General features: G+C 41.1%; 1 protein-coding gene across 13 annotated transcripts in view; it reads left to right on the top strand.

Annotated features, from left to right (window-relative positions):
* The window catches only part of LOC119011576 (receptor-type tyrosine-protein phosphatase mu-like), a 173480-nt gene that overhangs the window by 148856 nt on the left and 4267 nt on the right, over positions 1–20357 (top strand). For 11 of the 13 annotated variants that reach the window (XM_037084819.1, XM_037084817.1, XM_037084818.1 and 8 more), the window contains 8 exons: positions 5988–6085; positions 8497–8613; positions 10545–10699; positions 11656–11791; positions 13751–13900; positions 14307–14480; positions 16672–16803; positions 19452–19577. In XM_037084819.1, the coding sequence (XP_036940714.1) occupies positions 5988–6085; positions 8497–8613; positions 10545–10699; positions 11656–11791; positions 13751–13900; positions 14307–14480; positions 16672–16803; positions 19452–19577 (1088 nt within the window). The remainder of the gene's footprint in view (positions 1–5987; positions 6086–8496; positions 8614–10544; positions 10700–11655; positions 11792–13750; positions 13901–14306; positions 14481–16671; positions 16804–19451; positions 19578–20357) is intronic. The other 2 variants (XM_037084807.1, XM_037084810.1) reach the window with 2 other exon arrangements.

Here is a 20357-nt window from a genome sequence, read left to right as displayed (position 1 = left end):
CAAAGTCTGCCGCATGTAATATTAATGGGCAAAAGGGGAACATAGCCTGCGAGTGTGTATGTGCGCACGTTGATCAGGAGTTTTGCGGCGTACCTGGCTGTGGGATTTCTACAGCTGTCACACTCACTGCTTCTGAGGAGGAACAGGCCCGGTCCCAAAACACCGCGTCTGCTGCAGCAGCATTACCTCGCTGACAGCTGGAAGTGAAGCTTCTGCCGGTGTTGTTCTTCTGTGAAGTGCCTCCTCCAAACTTCTCCAGCTAGGCCCCACACACGCCCACCACAAACACTACAAGTGAACGAGCTCTCAACGCAGCCTCTAAACCAAGACTCTTCGTCAAGATGACTTTTTTTCCTTTTTTGTCAAGGCATCTTTGAAAATCATGCGTTAATTTGTGTTTTGAGTCATTTTTTTGTGGATGTCTGGGGCTTATTATTTTCAGCTTTTAAACAAACTCATACATGTATTGGTGTTTATCTGTATTATTTAACGAGCTGGACAAAGTGTGACATTTTAAAACATGGAGCAATCTTTAGTTTAAAGGTGCCGTTTTACGATTTTTTGGGGACATGCTTGTAAATGCTCACATGACCACATGAGGTTGGTTGTCCGGAAATCCTAGATCACCATTTTTGAGACCTCGTGTTAGAATGTTTTGGCCGTCACCATCTTGTTTTTTTTTTGGTTTTTTTGAGAGCCAGAGGTGACAATATTTTAATACCTGGATATATCTGGGGAGGATATCCTGATTTTATCCTACTGTGAAAACCCAAGGTCATGCTGTGGTAGCGACCTGTCAATCATTAAGAAGCTGCTCAACAGCATACCCTGCTTTATCTGCTATTTAACTCAGTGGGACCGTTATTCAAAAAATGGCATCATGCTGTGTACGTTTGAAACTAGAGTCTAAGACTATAAACTCATTAGAAACTGAGGTGATCAGTCCAGTGAGAAGTAGCGTGCTTTCTCATAAACTTACATCCAACCAGACTTCTTTTTGGAACCAATAGAATCTGTCCCTGCTGGCAACAAGAAAGAATGCTGGTTTAAGCCACTTCCACATCGACTTCACTTTTCAGGCCCCGTGGCTTTGTTCATATATACAGAGTTTGTAGTTTGAACCAATGACTAGTTCTCGCAATATTTCTCTTCACTTTCAAGATAGAAACACGACGTGTTTGGAACTGTTTTTAAAATCAAGCTATTTTTCAGTGAATTGGTAGAAGAAAAAAAAAATGTAAAAAGAGCTTTGGAAATATCCAATTTCCCTGTGATTGTCACCAAAAGTTCAACTAAACTCTTGAGTGTCTCAACCACTTCCCCATGAAAGCTGTTGAATTGTGTCTGATAAAATCTTTTTGTTCTAATCCACCAATTAATCAAGAGCCATACTCACGTCCTTATGGCTGTCAACAAGTTCAGCGCTGCCCAGCATATCCTCCTCACCTTTTCTCTATCTTTTCATGCATATGGAAACAAAAATTGGCCAGCTGAAGCTTGGCAGGAGCACCCCATTGGATGATTTACCATATAATGCCAAGTGTTATTGTGTTACTGAAGTCCTACACACCAGCTGTCCTGCTTCTCAGTCTCCCTCTCCCAAACTTCTCAGCAGCGTGTATCCTCCCTCAGGGACGAGTGTGGGAGGTAGCAGAGTGGGTGGTTCAATCAGGTTGGGTAGTTATTGGAAAGACTGGAAGTGACTAGAATTGGACATTGAGGTCCTACAGTAAAAAATCATGCAAAGCAGATAAAAATATGGGAATACAAATGGAAGATATTGAGGAGCCCTGTTCCAAATTTCTATATACCCAATTGGGATTGAAAAAAGTCATGAGAAGTTCAACTTCCATTTTTTCAAAAATTCAACCGTTATATTGTGCAAGATGTTCTCATTTTCCAAAGAGGCACACTGTCTGGCACAGGCTGGCAGTAGAAATGTGATTGTGGAGTTGATGGTTCATTTTGAATCATTTGTCTTTTCTTTTTTTTTTTCTGAATAAAAAGACTCATTCAAATTTCATTGCAGAGTTTGTGAAGTGATTTAAAGTATGCCACAATAAGCTGTGCTCGCATACAGTCAGAGGACAGACAGTCAAGACCTGTTTAGGCACCATGGAAAGCAAATGAAACATGGCTTGATCAATCAAGTGATTAAAATGGTGATGACATTTTCTTGATGCCCTGAGGGAAATTAGGTTGTTGCAGAAGATGGAAGCCAATAAACAACACAAACACTTCAGTAACACAGAAGGATGTTGGAGCCGCTGCAGCTGGTGTCTAATAGATCTTACTATGATAATTCCATACTATCACTCTGATAATCAAATGATTATATACAGTTTATATGACATAAATCCTTGTTTTGCCTCAATTTCATCATACTGATCATGCAAAAGTACAGACAGGAAATGAGGACAGAGAGTGATGGGCATTACAAGCAAAAAGGTCCCCAGCCAATGTCAACATAGGAATGTTCCTTTATGCGGGATGGTATGCGCCTTGACCGCTCAGCAAACAGACATCCCATGACCACTTGAAATGTAGAAACTATGGTTGGACCTCTTTAAGGCCAGTGTTTGGTTTTTCCATTCTGGGCGACTGTACAAAACATGGCCATGCAACTCCAAACACATCCTCATACCTTAAACATCTTAGTAGGTCGATTGCCTGTGACTCCCAAAACAACATGACTGTTGCAACACACCAGCGACAGTCGAGCAGACTTATAGATGTATATTTATTATTTGGTTAGGTTTAGGAAAACATTGTGATTTGGTTTGACCCAACCATCCATCCCTGACCACCTCCAGAAATGGGCTTTGTCGCTCTTTGTACCACCTCAGCATAAATCCTCCTTTGCTGCCGTAATAACAACTACAGCCACTAGATGCTGCCACCTAACAGGAAACATGAATACGTCTGCTTTCACAGTCGACCTGCATGGTCGCTTTTGTGATGAGGACAAACTGGTCGGACTCCACTGAAGAGGACCGTCTTCCTCTGTAGATATGAAAGCCTCGTTCTAGAGTAACAAATCTGACATGTTTCAGCATGTTCCATGGATGCTCGTTTGGTTTGAGATCTTGGGAAATTAGATGCGAATTTATTCTCTTGTGTTTGTCACATTCCTGAGCAGTTCTTGCACCAAGGATCCAGGACTGAAGGTTTCCCTGCAGAATATTTTTTAAAAAACCCAAAACCCCAAAACGCTAGTGTCTTGCCTGGTTGCTGCCTCTGTCAGTGTTTGAATGGGGGGAAAAAATTCAAGCATCCTTTTTAAAATTCAGTAGTACTTCACATTACATTTTATCTACCACGTGGGTGATGTTTGTCACACAACCATCCCCATCTCACTCCCCCCTTGTTTCTTGTCACCCCTCAACTGTCCGCTGACAAATATTTTAACTGTAGATATTTTAAACTCAACATTTAACAATGTGTGTGATTTACGTCACCTGTTTCAAGGGCCTAAAGGTTATTTTTTTAATTTACCTACAACATAAATGACGGGGAAACAAAATATTCATGCTTGTGTCCCTGCCGTGTGGTTGAGTTGCGTCTCCGTGTGTGTCTGCATAATTTTTCATGTCTCCAGGTAATTTTGGCCAACGCAGGAGAATGCACAAGTGCAGAGATTTGCATTCACTAATTAATTTGTCAGAAGTAATTTTTTTTTCCACTTGGTGCTTGATTAAAACTAATAATAATTGTTTTAATTAACCAGAATAATAATTAAATTCCTATCAATCCACAATTATTGCTCAGCGAAGTTTTAAATATTAGAGACGTTCAAAGGCTCTGCTGCTCATTTATTCTGATGTTCAGCAGACGTGTTTAGGTCTGGTTCGGTGGAAAGGTTGGCGTTGAACAGATGAGGTGTAGCGGTAATTACTTTGAGCTTTGCCACACACACACACACACACACACACACACACACACTCTCGTGCACAAACAGACACACAAACACACACACACACACACACACACACACACACACACACACATACATGCACAAGCTCTAGCCTCATCTTTAAATTTGTGATTTATTTGTACTTTCTTGTTTCCATTAGTATTTAAGCCCTCTGCTGTGGAGTAAGCACTTTGCAAGGAATCTGTTGTTGGAGGCACTATAAATAAATCTGATTTGACGTGTTTTTCAAGGCTCGATCCGAGCAGCGAAAATGGAGAAGAAAATGCTCCATAAACTTCATTGTTGCTGTAAGACTGTAATACCTCCAAATCCCCTGTGTTTTTATTGTGTGTAAGTTGATCTGGCTCTCTGTCTGCCTCTGAAGACAGTGACAGAAGCTTTATTGGCTTGATGTTATGATCAGATAGAAGAGATGTTGCCATGGTGTATGCTTTAAACAGAATAAGGTAAATAACACATTTCATTGATTTATTTTAAACAATAGATGTAAACCAATGAAAAAGCCTATCATAATAGGGGGAGTGAAACATGTATTCAGAAAATTCAGGGTAATACAGTTTATAAGATTAACCCCTTGCCTCTGAACTAAATGCACCATGCTGGAACTATGTTTGACTTTTATGATTTGGGCAACACCTCTTAATACCAGTTCAGTGAAATGTTGATAGGCCAGCATACAATGATATTTTAGACAGTAGTCTGGTTTCAACATGACAGCACCCCCAGTGTTTTTCTCAGATTGGTGTGGAGAAACTTGACCTTTAGGATGAAGTCCAGCACCACCTGCACCCACATCAGGTCTTATCATTCGATATCCGTGGACAGCCTCATTATAGCTTTTGTGGCTGAACGTGGGCAGATTTCTTAAGCCGGGATTCAAAATCTCGCGGAAAGTCTTCCCAGTAGAGTCGGGGCCATGGCTGTGGTTTTATTGGTGTAATGTTCAGGTGACAGCATACGTTGTTTGGATGTTCGTATCCCTTTAGTTCATGTTTTGAGACTTTTGTCTTTTCAACGTCCTTTTGCTGAACATCTGGATCCCCCACCAAAAGAGCACCATCACATTTCATATGATTTCTGCGCACTCCAGACTTTTACTTTCTACAGAATTACTGGATTTCTCTCCAGAAAATGGGAAATAGCTTGTGTTGAAATAAACACTGTAAAATGGGGCTGGGATCAGTAGATGGTGTGATAAAATTACTCAATATATAATTTACTAACTTGAAAAGTGCAGCGCTTAACTTGGGGCTAATCCAAAAATGAAGTGAAAGTGAAGTGTGGATGGAGCTGAGGCAGACCGAATGAGCTATGGCTGTTGACAGCTAGCTAGATTTGGACGTTTGGCCAGCTGTCACTCAATGCAGCCATGCCATTAATTAACTTTAAGCCTTAATTTAAGTGAGAACGTTATGTTAGAATTCATCCCCCCATATAGTCATAGTCATAACCGGGAAAAGCAATAGACACCCAAACAATTTTTTTTGGACCAGGCTGGAAACGTGTAGGGGCCCCAGGGGATTTAATCAAGTGGCCATTTGAGGAACTGCAGTTTTTGGTACTACATTTTTCAGCCCCGGAGATTACTAACTCAAAAAAGTGCATTAAGCCTTGGATTACTCTTCAAAAACCCAATACGTCTTAACAGTCTGGTAGATAAACAGTGTAATAAATCCACAATTAACAACAATTAATTACACAAAGAATAAATACACAAAGGGATCATTCATGTGATAGCACTTGATTGTAGTAGCTGCCAATGATACATTCTTTCCACATTACTTGCAGGAGTTGACAGTCAATAACCAAATATTTAATTTTTCTAAACCAAAATGCATTCCCAAAAGGCAGTTTGTTGTTAATGGAATAAAGATGTTCTATAGAAATACTGTCTTGCTTAATGGGAGTCGTTTGTATGCTCTACTGCCAGTTCTGCCACATGATGTGTTTCCCAAAGCAGAGTTTGAAAAAAGCTCTCCTCTACATGTTTTTTTGTGGTAAACTGAGTTAAGATTTGTCTCCTAAAATGTCCCCCCCCCCCCCTTTCCTAAAGGCCCCATGCAGGAGACGGTGTTCGACTTCTGGAGGATGGTCTGGCAGGAGAACACGGCAGCTATCGTCATGGTGACCAACCTGGTGGAAGTGGGCAGGGTTGGTATTAATTACACGTTTGCTCTAAACCGCAGATCTCAAATAAGATTACCTTGCCCCCAGTCGACTGACAGCCTGATTGTATCTCAAGGCAAAAGGAGCCATCATTTTCTGTCTGTGTGTATGTGTGTAAGTGTGTGTGTGCCTGTGTGCGCGCGTGTCTTTAGACATCAGTACCCAGATGTTACTGTGTGTGACTGTGTGTGCGCGCTGGATTAGTGAGGCATGGGTCTCGCGTGCCGGCAGCTCTTTTTCCATCTATCTGATCAGTGAGAAGTGAGGAAAAAAGACTGATTGATGGCCTTCATTACCAGAGAGGCATCCAGGCAACTGACTACTGTTTCATCTGAGTGACTCTATAACAGGAGATTATAGTCTGCTGTAGCCGCCAGCCTCTACCAGGCTCCTCTTTGCAGAAACATCTCTTAATGTTGTCCTCATTGGACAAAAGGGGGACTGTTATTGAGTGGTAAGGACTGTTCATAATGTTCAGACTAATGGCAGAGCCTTGACTTTCTCTTTGTTCACTCGACAGCATGTGGCCTGCCTTGGAAAAAAAAAAAGAAAAAAAACCCGGAGCCCTACTTCAGTCCTAATTTGTTCCACTTTACTCACACTGTAGTTCCTCCTGGTTAGGTTATAATCAAGAGAAAATGAAGGTCCTAACGTACAGTGTAATGCTTTGACTGCCGGGGGAATTCTCTCCAAGAATTTTAAACACATTTGCAATGAAAGCCCCTTAAACACAGGCACACCTTGATTTCGCTGATGTGCATTTTTGGTGAGGCTTAAATGTAGCAGAGCTGATAATGATTCATGGGCCGATCTCTAGGTACCTCATTAGGCCGTTCCTCTACAGTAGCTGAGCCGAGCCCGCCCCGCCCCATACCTTCTCCACACCTGCTTAGCTGCGGTGCCGTCCTCGGTGGGCCCGGGCCCCCAAACCGTCTGTTATATGATCCTTGTCCAATGGCGGGCGGCAGGCACAGTTGGTCACGGTGACGGTGGATCCACTGAGGGCCCCATAAAATCACTCCGCCATATCACAGTGGGCCATCTGCTCGGCACAGTTGCTGATGAACTCTGGGAAATCCTGGCACGCACACAGACGCGCACACACACAGCCTCTGTCCTGCTGGTTTCACACACAGGGGCGGCACTCGGCGCACTTTGATGTATGAGAGATTTGGTTTGGAAGGTTGCGTGCTGATGTGTGTGATGAGGTGGTGCTACGTGTGCTTCTCTTCCTTACACTCTATCCATACGAGCGAATTACTTCAAGTGCTGTGTACACACACACGCACACACACACACACATGCTCATAAGTGTGGCCATGCAAAAGAACATCTGTGTGTATGCTGGCATAATTTAGCCCAAAGGCTAATTCCCCCCCAAACCAGGCGCCTGATTCAGTGTGATCTAATAAGGTAATGGCTTTTGCCTAATTCAATCTGGCTGGAAGCGGACGGTGGATTTGTGATTGTCATCGGGGATTAGTCATCAGGGGTGTCAGAGAGAGAGGGACCTGAAAGTCCCCCTCTGCCTGTCACTCCACAAACCAAAATCTCATTTCATTCCTAATCAGCGCACAGACTCCAGAAATGAAAATTGAATCTAGTTGTGGCTGATGTCACATTTATCCCTCATCAAAAATTATCATTCTCTGATATACCTCCATGATCTCAATCTCTATCACCAGCCTTACTCCCTCAGTATCAACAGTTTAATTGAACGGGAGGGAAAGGAGGAGGGGGAGGGGGTAATTTTGCACTCGTATGATACCTAATACAAGTAATATTTCCAGTGGGGTGTTTTAGATTTCTGTTGGGAAATCTGTTTTAAACAGCTGAGGGTTTATTATTTCATATCATTATTGGATTGTCGTTATATCTCCCTCATCCAATTGTAGTACACTATTTTTTTAATGTTTTGTCCCATTTCTCCGCACTGGTAGTCAAAAATTTAAGGTGGACAAATCTGACAGCCCCTCAGAACCTATTCTGCCCTGTTCCTGCACTCTGCACAGTCTACCTTTACACTCGTTTTCACATTATCGATGTGCGAATGAAAAAGCAATAATGTGAGAATGAGCTCTCCATCGATACATAAGATTCCCATTTACAGCAGATCCTTGACCTGGGGTCCAAACTAATGCGAAGCGAATCTCATTTTGACTTGAAAGAAACGCTTTAGAAAGTGAAGTATCAGGTGGCAAATTCAAGGCAACGCTAGGTGACAATTATCCTTAATGGAAAAAATGATGGTCTGGAAACTTGGAGACTTTCAAATGATTTTCTATGAGTGTATGCAGAGAAATAAAGCAACGTGTTTGTGTGTGTGTGCTAAATGCATGGTTAGCATAAATTATGTGTGCATGTGGTTATGAAACACTTGCCTCTGTCACTCTCAGGTGAAGTGCTGTAAATACTGGCCCGATGACACCGAGATCTACAGAGACATCAAGGTGACGCTGATAGAGACTGAGCTGCTCTCGGAGTACGTCATCAGGACCTTTGCTGTAGAGAAGGTATGCTTTTTAACCTCTGTTGGCCACTGCACTACACACTCGCCACACACTCACTCCACTGAGAGCTGCTCAGTGCTAGACCTCGACCTCTGGCCACCAAACAGTTTGGCGAAGAAGTTATGGGTTATGTGCCGTGCTCATAAGCACCTCCAGAGTAGTTTCTAAGTGGTCCAGGAGAGTCATATTTTAAAGTTTGTCTGCTGTTGTAACTTGATTAAAAAGGACTTAGTTCAGTGTCAAATATGCACTTTATGTAAACTACTCATTATGGCCGTTGTAATAAGACGTATTTGCAAAGATAGTTAAAATACTAAAAGGATTGGTTCATCCAGAAATGAAAATTCAGTCATTATCTCGTTACCCAAAGGTGAAATTTCATAGTTAACAAAACATTTCTGGACCATCACAGCAAACAAAGCATTACATTCTCCTAAATAACTGTGGTAGATGGTGACTTTTTTTTAAATCTTGAAAAAAACAAGCCGTAAAGAAAACCATAAAATGGCTGTATGTGTATGGCTGTGTATCATACTTGATTGATTTTGAAAAGATCTTATTTACACCCTTTTAAAAAAAAATGAAAATAAATCTGCATGGAGTGAGTAGATAATGAGAGAATTTTCATTTTTGGGTGAACTTACTCTTGAAAGGTGCAATATGTAAGAATTTGAGTTGAGAGCATTCAAAACTGATCAACAGAATGTGAATGAAAAACCTTTTTTATCTTATAATATCCATGTATTGTGTTGCAGGGATATCTACTGTAGTTAGCATGCCATCCTGTGCTAGTGCTGTTAATACTGACATTTCCTCGGTGCTCCAAGCTCCACTGCTAGCTGCACAGCTAACTGAGCTAACTAGCTAATGCCAGCTAGTGTTAACAGAAGTTGGCCGTTGCTCTGGTGACATGCTCCCATTTGTTTAGACTTCAACAGGTGGCTAATTCTTACATATTGCACCTTTTAATATTACTCACATTCCTCCTACTATAGTTGTTTTCAACCAAAAATAGCTCACAAATAACTAACATGACGCTGTATGAGGATTAGAGACGTAATTTTTATCAAGCCATTATTCGGAAGATCTGAATATTATCAATATTTGGCTTGTTTTGTAGGCAGCAATGCATCCAGCTTCCAATCCACAGATCACACTGAGATGAAAGGTATCACATCGATTGTACCAGATTCACTGGGATTGTTCAGATTTTACTACAAACAAAACTACATTCTCCCGGAATGATATAAAAGATGCTAAAGTCATTTAAGACTTCATACATAGTTGCTTCAAAAAGAAAGTAATTCTAAGATGATAAAACAAAACATGTGAAAAGAGAAATCTAATTTAACCGGAGCAGCAAATTGCCCCTAAATCTGCTGCTAAAGAAGGATAGCATGTACTGTTCAATTAATGAAATCTTTCCCATTGAGACCCTTTTAAACCATTAGGTTCCCGCTCTGTTTGACTTTAAATATATTGGGTAATTCATTTGGAAGAACAAACAATTAGTAATTAAGGTTTAAATCTGCATTGTAGTTGTTAAACTGAGTTTAATTAAACTCTAAAGCAACAGGAACCTTTAAAGTAAACTTAAATTTTATCTTATGAAAACAACAAACCCTGCTGTTTTGTATTTTTGATTCACACTGCTCAGACTATACATTTCACAATCCCTGGAAGGACGAGGCATAGAGGCAAGAAATAAGGCTACAGTGGCCATGAAATACTGTTTGCTGTTACATAATGTAAACTTTGCTGAAGACCTCCGCTACTTTGCCCATGAAGTGTGTGTTTGTATTCAATCTAACGCTGTATTTGCTTTAGAAAGACCTCTCACATGGTCAGTGCACTGTATCCTCTGTCTACTCACCACATCCCCCGTTGTCCTCGGTTGCGCTTTGTGTGTTTAACATGATGACTCTTTTCGTCAGAGAGGAGCTCATGAGATCCGGGAGATCCGACAGTTTCACTTCACCGGCTGGCCGGACCACGGCGTGCCCTATCACGCCACGGGCCTGCTGGGGTTCATTAGGAGAGTCAAGTCCAAGACCCTGACCAACGCTGGGCCCATGGTGGTTCACTGCAGGTTGGTGTGCACTGGAACCGACCACTCTAAGTCATAGTTTTATTTCTGCCATGTTTAACCTGACACCGTAAACCTGTTCTCTGTCCCACCGGGTAGTGGATAGTATTCTCCACAGTCTGTAGATTGAAAACCAGCAGTTCTGGAGATTAAACCTGTGCAGAACTGGAGCTCAAAGACAATATGTCAAAGACAAACAAAAACATAAAAATATCAACCTGAATAATAGAAAGCATAATACTGTTTTCTCCAACATGGGCAACATTTGTTTGTCAGTCAATGTTAGTAGGTAAAATCAAATCCCTTTGCTTAACAAATACAGTACACTTTCTTCATTAATTTTGGTGGTATGCATGTCTTAGATCCATTATTGAAACTTTTTACTATAGACATCATCCCTAAGAAAAGCATTGACTAAATTGAAAAAAGTTATTTTGTAAAGACATGATATATATATATATATATATATATATATATATATATATATATACTGTATATATATATATATATATATATATATATATATATATATATATATATATATATATATATATACTGTATATATATATATATACTGTATATATATATATATATATATACTGTATATATATATATATACTGTATATATATATATATACTGTATATATATATATATATATATATATATATATATACTGTATATATATAAAATATTCAATTCATATTCATTATACAAATATCTTCAAGCAAGACTCTATCCCTCTCTGGATACTATTAGTTCTTTTTGTTTTTGTTGGGGGTTTTTTGCCAGTGATAGTCATGGTCAATCACTGCTTATCACAAGCAAATGAATGTGACGTACAATAAAAGTGAATGTTCTTGATATCTTAATAACACTAATGTCCTAGTAACGTCCTACTCCTCAGAATATAAAACTTTCTGTTGCCCTGCTGATGTTCCCTCCTTGTGTTTCCCTGCAGTGCTGGAGCGGGACGAACAGGCTGCTTCATCGTCATCGACATCATGCTGGACATGGCAGAGAGAGAGGGTGTGGTGGACATTTACAACTGCGTGAGGGAGCTGCGCTCACGGAGGGTCAACATGGTCCAGACTGAGGTACGGTATAGCAGGTCCCACAACAGCTTCAGCAGAGCTGCGCCGTTCACAGATACTCATCCTGTTAAATGAAGAGAGTGAGGACGCAGCTTGACAGGCTGTTGCCATCAAATATGGATTAACTAGTATCTGCGAGTAATTCTTAGCATAAGCCCCACTTCTCTGGTGCTCCTGAACAAATGCTCAGAATTAATAGCAAAGAAAGGAGCTCTTTTATAAACCATGTATTATTTTTTGGCAAAATAAATCATTACCTTGCGTTTATTAGCAATCATTCTGCCTGAGCAGCGATCCAGTCGGTAAAGGTTTTTTAGCCAGTTTGCCAGTGACTGATGATGCCTATTATCTTTAAAAATGCAGTATAATTAGTTTTAATTTTTTGCTGTCTGTCATTTTGAAGTGCCAGTTGAAGTGCCACATTTTTCAAACAGTGGGAATATTACTCAAATGATAATTGACCTTCATCTGATAGCTGTAGGACAAGTGCTCTTCAGTGCTTGTTTTAACCTGCTCGAAATATTAGATGAATGTTGTTTATATTTACAGCTGATGTATTTATGGCTGCAGCTTTACATTTTTATGATCATTTCTCACAAAAGACATTTATTGAAGTGCATTCCCCAACTATTTCCCTGGATGCTAAGCACTTGCCAAGTGCTTAGCATCCAATACATGCTATAATAAAAGGGTTTAGAGGCTTGTAACTGAGAGCATTTAGCTCATATTGATGGCTGAAAACATCCCTGGCTCATCCTGCAGCTTTATGCCAGTATGGGCTATCGAAGGACTTTGCGCTTTCCTGAACACCGGCCATCTGGAGGTGTCCATAGTCTCGTTGGATGCATCATTTCACCGTAATTCCCTTTAAATCACAAGCGTCATTGGACTTAATGGGCAAATGTTTCATCGTTGACGTCCGGATTGGGATTTGAGTAACTGGAGACCAAATGTTGTTCACCCTGAGTCACTCTCCTCAAGTTCAGTGACCTTCAAAGTGTGTGTATGTGTGTGTTTTCCCTCGCAGGTGTTCAGGCTGTTTGGCACAGCTCCTAAGCCCGCGGCCAGACACTAACTCTCCAACGTGGTTTAATCTGTCTGCCGAAATGAAAAGCCTTGTTGTTGTTTGTAGTTTATGAGCTCGGATAAGATCTATCAATCTGGGGTTCGAGCGCCGTATTGCCGCCGACCTGCCGACCCAGCCCGAGCTTGTCGAGCCAGCGGGTCAACAGTTCACATTCTGCACTAGACTTAACAAATGGCAACACATGTTTCTCTGTGAATCTGTAAATCACTGACCCCCTGTGCATGCATGTGTGCCGATTCTGGTCCGAAGTGACAAGGGAGTGTCAGCTGAAAATGTCACTTCAGAAAAGATTTGCATCAAGCCTCAAGCTGTGTCACCATGTCGACTGCTTGACTGACTGATGTGAGGAGGAGGAAATGTGTCGCGATTATCTAGTTTTGCTCTGCATGAAGTTAAGGACAGCGGGGTTTTTTTTTCCTTTTTTTTTGTTGCAGAGACGTCATCCGTGTTCATGACAATAATGATGACGAAGTCTCAACCTGGCTCAGGTCACCCAGGTTTGATAGGGTCGTGAAAAAACCTGAAAAGGTCATTGAATTTAAGAAAATAGTCTGTTCCAGGCCTCTAAATATTTCAAGGTTTTTAAAATGTCAGTTTGATACAAGAATTAAGCCGGCTATGTACCAAAAAATGCAAAAATATGTAATGTAACCTTTGAACATAGACAATGACAAATATTAGTCATAGGAACGGCCTTAGGGGTAAATAATATTCATGGTAAGGTCGTGGAAAGGTCATTGAATTCTCTTGGCAAATATGCAGAGGAACACTGGCTCATGCGTTTCTGCTGCTGCTGCAAATACAATCACGTGTTGTCCGTCGTCATGAGTCTTAGAAGTCTTATAGATCCGCAATGAGGATGCCGTTTTTTGCAGGAGCAGTATGTCTTCATCCACGATGCCATTTTGGAGGCCTGTCTCTGTGGCGACACCACCATTCCTGCCAGCCAGCTCCGCTCCGTGTACTACGACATGAACCGCCTGGACCCCCAGACCAACTCCAGCCCCATTAAAGAGGAGTTCAGGGTGAGGAGATTTTTTTTTAATGTAATGAGGATAATAGGGCCCTGTATGCAAATACTTAATAAAGTATTATCTCAAGTGCAGGATAAGTTGAAAACAACAGTAAACATGTTGTCTCTTGATGAATGGCGCGGTCCCCCTCTGGGCCAATCAGCGGCAAATATGTCACCTTGCTTTAATCTGTAATCGCAGTGCCCCTCCCTGGACCAATCAGAGTTATATGGGATGCATTGCCCCCCCTAAGTTTCATCACAGTCGCATCAGGGGAGTTAGAGCTATCGCTAATGTAACTGATTAAAGAATTGCATTGTTAATTACCATATTGGGAGATAATTAGCACACTCAAGACCCAAGTGCCTACCTTCCTGCGTCGGTATGACAGCGTGTAATTCTGCTTCAACCCTGACAGACGCTGAACATGGTGACTCCCACGCTGCGGGTGGAGGACTGCAGCATCGCCCTGCTGCCCAGGAACCACGAGAAGAACCGCTGCATGGACGTGCTTCCTCCCGACCGCTGCCTCCCATTCCTGATCACCATCGATGGGGAGAGTTCCAACTACATCAACGCTGCACTCATGGATGTAAGAGTCAAGCAGAAACTAACATTTAACTTGGGGGGGTTTTTTTTAGAAATCTTTTTATGTTTTTAGTACAGAATAGAACAAATAGTGGTTCTGTTGTCAGAGAGGTCACAGAACCAGGATGAGTAGATATATTCAGTATATGCATGAGAACAAAAAGTGTAAATAATGAGGTGGAATGGTGTTGAAAACATTAAAGGGGCAGATTAATTGTGATTCTGTGGATATTAATGGATATGCAGTGCAATAAATGAATACACAGAAAGAAAATCATATTTAGAGGCGGTCTGATGGCCCTTAAGCCGGATGCAGGCAGATCTAGCACCTTAAAGTAAAGAGCGTTTTACCTTTAAAGGGTATTTAATGGCATTTCCTCACAGAGTTACTTGAAGGAGCCGTCCAGCATTATTGGAATTCTTTGCAAATTGAATCCCTGTAATTTTAAAGTGGTAAATTGACTCTGTGTGAGCTGGAACTTTCCCACATGTTGTTTTTCTTGCCAAATGCTAATCACTGATGTCAAAGCAGGTATTGGAGTTAATGGAAAAAACATCCTCTATGAGTGGTGACGCCAGTATTTCAGCCTTTTATTCAATGGATTTCTCTGTATGATTAATCGCTAATGTTTTTCATACCTGAAAAATGAATTCGGCTGCGTTGGAAATATCTTGACGCAGGTGTAAAATCTTGATACTTAAGATTTGAACTTTCAAGAATATAAGGACTCACATGTATGTCATCACACCACAGTGACATCGAGTGTCATTTAAAAGTGTCACAGGACAAAAAGAAACAAAATGAATATTCAGTATTCACAAAAGAGAAGGTATAAATAGATGAGAGAACGTTTATTGAAATGTATCGTGCTGTCAAGTGCAGAAAAGTGCTCTACAAGAAGAAAAGCTTAAAATCAGATATATGGAGGGAAGAAGTAAGCAAGACTTGAATATTTTTTTTTCTTGGATAAGTTAGATTTTTTTTCCAAAGGTTGACATTAAAAAAGCAGCAGACTCACAAAATAGACTCACCTTTACACCCATCTAGTAGCCTTTGTGAAGGTTGTAACCAAATTGTATGATCTTCATCCTTGTAAGTAGAAAAACATTTCCATTTTTATGAGCATGTTTTGGACTTCTCATCGCTGTTAGCTGAAAAGTTAAGTTTAAATGTTCTTTTTTGACCGTGGAAACGGCAGTCGATGGCAATTTCAAGAAGTTTCCAGGTGTCTGCTTATGAAGTAACCTATGATCATGTCAAAAGCTTTAGAACAGCTACCATGAGGGTGGGATTATTAAAGGCACAGTGTGGAATACCTTTCTGTTATTAACAAAACAAAAGATGTAAGTATAGGATCATGGGAGATGTTGTCCATGTTGGCTTACGAAAATCCGTCTGACTCACGCAGACGGACGTTCTTGGGTGAAGTAAAGTTTTGGGGGTTTATACACATTCTGTTTCTTTTCATTCACCAACTTTCATCCTTATTCTCTGACTGTCCTTCAGAAGCTTTAACAAAACACGGTCAAATGAAACGCACTGTTACCTTGTGTAAACTTAGAATTTCTCTGGGTTGAAGCATTGTTGAAATGATTTGGATAATTTAAGTACAGTTCAACAAAATACATCAAAGTTGACTACTTGTTTTAATACATTTTAACGCAGAAAGGTTACATGTTATGTAATTGATGCATGTTTGAAGAAAATCTCTGTCTCGTGCCCTCATGCCTTGTCTTAAATTAACAGCTCTGTTCGCCTAAAATGCACCACAGGACAATATAAAAATAAACCCTAAATGCAATGTAAGGCAATTCTCAAGCGTTAAATTTATTCAGGGTGGACCTAACAGAGAACACCTTGACAAAGCACGAGTCCGGTGATGGACTTTTTGGCTCTTGCCTGCATCGAGCCGGTGACCTTTCAGGTACGGGATCCTCTCTGTCACCACTGGGCTATCTTTGGGAGCCAGGAGCCACATTAAAAGTGCAGCGTCCTGCTCTAATCTCCCCTTAGACATGGAATCGCCATCAGAAAACAACTCTCAGTGGTAAGGCAGGTCAAAGGATGGAGGACGTTTTTTTTAAAAAAAAAATGGTTGTTGGTTTATTCTTGGTCAGTTCTCCGCTTCCACATGCGTGTGGTGTACTTAACCGTCATGTTTTAAAACCGTATTCTTTCTTCCCTCATCTTCCAGAGCTACAAGCAGCCTTCTGCGTTCATAGTGACCCAGCACCCGTTGCCAAACACAGTCAAGGATTTCTGGAGATTGGTGCTGGACTACCACTGCACATCCATAGTGATGCTCAACGACGTCGACCCAGCACAGGTAAACCCGACCTGATACATGTGCATACACACGAACACACACACACACTCATACATCACAGAAAATAATCCTCGAGGGGAAACTACAATAGGTGCACTCACAAACAGATGACAGATGAAGCAGTTCCTTTCATCAGACGTCTGTATCTAATAAAGTCGTACAAAAGGACAGCATGGGAACCGGATTCCAGGAAAGATTGCTTTTTTCCCTTTTCTTTTTTTTTTTTGTTTACTTCCACCATGAACCCAGGGAAAAAAAAGCCCAGAGATACATCTGTGCTGGCAAACACATAATATATGCGTATACAGAATATGTTTGAAATAAGGCAGAAGCTGCAGAGTGGAAGAGGACTTGCCATGAAAGCCAGGTAGATGGAGAAAGAGGCCCGTGGAAGAGACTCTCTAGATTTCTCAGCCCGAGGCTCTGTCATAACACCCGGGGATCAAAGCCTGAAGCCAGGCTGCTCTCCCCATCCAAATCCCCTTTCCCTAGGTGACTGACTGACTGGCTGACTGGCTGGATAGAAAAAGGCCTTTCATTCAATATTCTCACTGTAGCCAGCCAGTCAGTCAGCCAGCCCAGGAACCAGCACAGGTGGGAAGGGAGGGTAGGGGGGGCAGGCGTACATGTAGACGAGGGAGGTGGAGGTTCACCATCTTCTCCATCAGCATCTTTGTTTTTGCATCTGTTGAATTTGTCAAGTTTTGACAGGCTCTCAGAGGAAGCCAGAAAAAGTGGTGCTTTTTGCTGCCATAGAGACTCTGTGTGTGTGCGTGTGTGTGTGTGTGTGTGTGTGTGTGTGTGTGTGTGTGTGTGTGTGTGTGTGTGTGTGTGTGTGTGTGTGTGTGTGTGTGTGTGTGTGTGTGCTGTTTGTGTGTCAGAGAAACAAAGTGAGTGTATATTTGTCTGTCCATCTGTATGCGTCTACTCAGGCCTGTTATTTGCATTCTTCTCAGGTAGTCTCTTCCTTTTTTTCCCCCCTTGTTTGTTCATGAATCAGTATGTAAGCACGACTGTCAGTGCAGAATGTGTCCATCTGTGTGTGTACGCTTCCACCAGTCTGATTTAGTGCTGTGAGGCCGGCGGCGCGCTCTGCAGGTGCACGTTCTTAACAGGGCTTTCTCTCCTAAGGAGCGGAAATAGGGGAGATTTTGCAGCTCTTATGCCGTCCCCGGGGTTTTATTTCTCCCTATGTACTTTTCAACACTGCTGCTGGAGCAGTCAATAACACCATCAATGACAAGCCTCCTAATACTTTTAATTAGCACTACAGCTGTGGATTATTTTTTGTTTTAAGTGAAGATTTAAGGTTTCAGTTTCCAGTGATGTCAAACAAAATCTGAAACCGGATCCATCCAAGTGGCATCATGTAGAAGTAGATTTCATGTTTTAATATTACTTTGGTTACAGCATAACAGGAAACTTCTTTTACTATAACAATATTCTATTTATCTGGTAACTTATTGTTGTAAAAATGTGATACTCATGTTTGAATGAGGAAATGGTGTGTGAGGAACTCATGATTTGAAGAAAATGGTTTATTCACATGATTTGATTCAGTTCTACTTCGTGCGCAGGTTGAGACATGGCAAGATTATGCTGTTGTTTGGTAATTTCGGAAGGTATTGCGATAGGTATGGCTGCACTATGTAGCCAAGTGCTAGTTTGCAATTACAGTACATACCACACGGAGTCCCACCAGGGAGACCAGCTTGTCTCTTTATAACATGAAATGAAATAACAAGCTGAAGAGGGTTTTGTTTTAACAAGAAAAGTTGAACTGTAACGTGCCTCTAATGCGTCGATAGTCTGTATGTGGTAATAACGCAAACATTTCTTGCTATGATGTGAAAAACATCCTAATAAATTTCTAGCCTGACTACAACCAAAAGTAAGACATTTGCAATTGAAAAATGTTGTTAAAGTGACAGAGCTATGGTTAGAAATAAGCAGTGGAAAAAGTTAACATTATAGCAGTTAAGCTAAGAACAATGGTTGAAATAGATAAAGTTATCTTTGTTAAATTATTAAATAATCTGATATCAACCATGTTGTGAGCAAGATATCTTTTGATTATATTTTTTCTTCACAGAAAAGACTCTGAGTTCTGATTTTCTATTGGCAAGGAAAAAAAGTAAAAGAGCTTTAAAGAAAGAAAGAAAGAGAGGAAAAAAAGAGTGGTTTTTTTCCAGGAATTTCTGTTTGATTTGTTGAACAAAGGGTCAAGCTGTCATCCTGAGAGTGCATCTGTTTCCAGTGTTTGGTCCATCAAAAATGCATTCTAGCTTTTTTTCCGAACGTTCTCCAGTGAAGAAGCAGGTCATCATATTTTAAAACGAGAGCACTTCACACTGAATTAATTCACCTTCCTTCTCTCCTCTACCTCTTGTTTCCCGTGAACTCTGTGATCCCACTCAAACCTGTTCGACATCTCTGTGTATGAAGTCAAATTATCTCTCAATTTAGATTCTGAAACTAATGAGGATTCTTTCATGTCCTTTGTTTCCCTTGTGTGTTTTTCTTTGTTTTGTCAATCTGTGTGTGTGCTGGTGTACCTGCTTCTATGCATGTGTGTGTGTGTGTGTGCGTGTATGTGTGTGTGTGTGTGTGTGTGCGTGCGTGTGTATGTACGTGCCTATTTTGTTTAGTTGTGCCCACAGTACTGGCCAGAAAACGGAGTCCACCGCCACGGACCCATCCAGGTGGAGTTTGTCTCTGCTGACCTGGAGGAGGACATCATCAGCAGGATATTCCGGATCTACAACGCAGCACGGGTACGGGGGTACGGTGGCACGGGGGGGGGGGGGTCACGCTTCAAACGCAGCTTTTATTTAGAAGAAATCACAGTTGTGTGATTGAGCTGTCGTGTAGCGTCTCTGTTCCGCCCTTTTTGGGCGACTTTTGTAAGTCGTTTGTCTTCCCCGTGGCGATCACAACAGCCAATTTATTCTGTGACTGCACACCTCACACATCCCACTCGTTCGCCGGCCTGTCCATTCAAGCTGTGCAGAGGCTGAGACTTTCTGTCCTTTAACTATGCCACTGTACCAGTGTTTGGGCCGAGTCACATGTCCACTTAGTCAGACTTCTACTGAGTTTCTCGATTTTTAACAACGTGTGAACATTTCTCAAACTTCCTGCTTCAGAAATCAAAACCGTTTGGGTAGAACATGAACTAAACACGAACATGAATGTTTTCATTTGCAGTGGTATCCAGGCCTGTAAATAGCCCGAGTTCAAGAAGTCAAAATGTATTTCTGCGTAAAATCTGCATGATTTTTTTCTGACTTTTCTCAGATAATTCCTCTTTTTTGTTAAATTCTGTTTTCACATGAAACAAAAGTAGAGGAGTCACTTTTCGATACACCTCCAACAATTCATAGACACATTAAATCTCTAACAGGGAGTCACATGTAGAAGTGCTTTGTTTAAATGGACAAGAGGCAAAGAGGTTGGTTACCACCAGTGGTGGAAAAAGGACTTAAATTCTGTGTGTGTTACTGACAGATTACTTGGTTACAAGTAAAACTACTGGTATTAAAATGATACTGATG

This window comes from Acanthopagrus latus, chromosome 21 (genome assembly GCF_904848185.1).
Source record: "Acanthopagrus latus isolate v.2019 chromosome 21, fAcaLat1.1, whole genome shotgun sequence".
Classification (NCBI taxonomy): domain Eukaryota; kingdom Metazoa; phylum Chordata; class Actinopteri; order Spariformes; family Sparidae; genus Acanthopagrus; species Acanthopagrus latus.
Note: the sequence above shows the minus strand (reverse complement) of the source record. Positions and strands in the feature narration are given on the sequence as shown.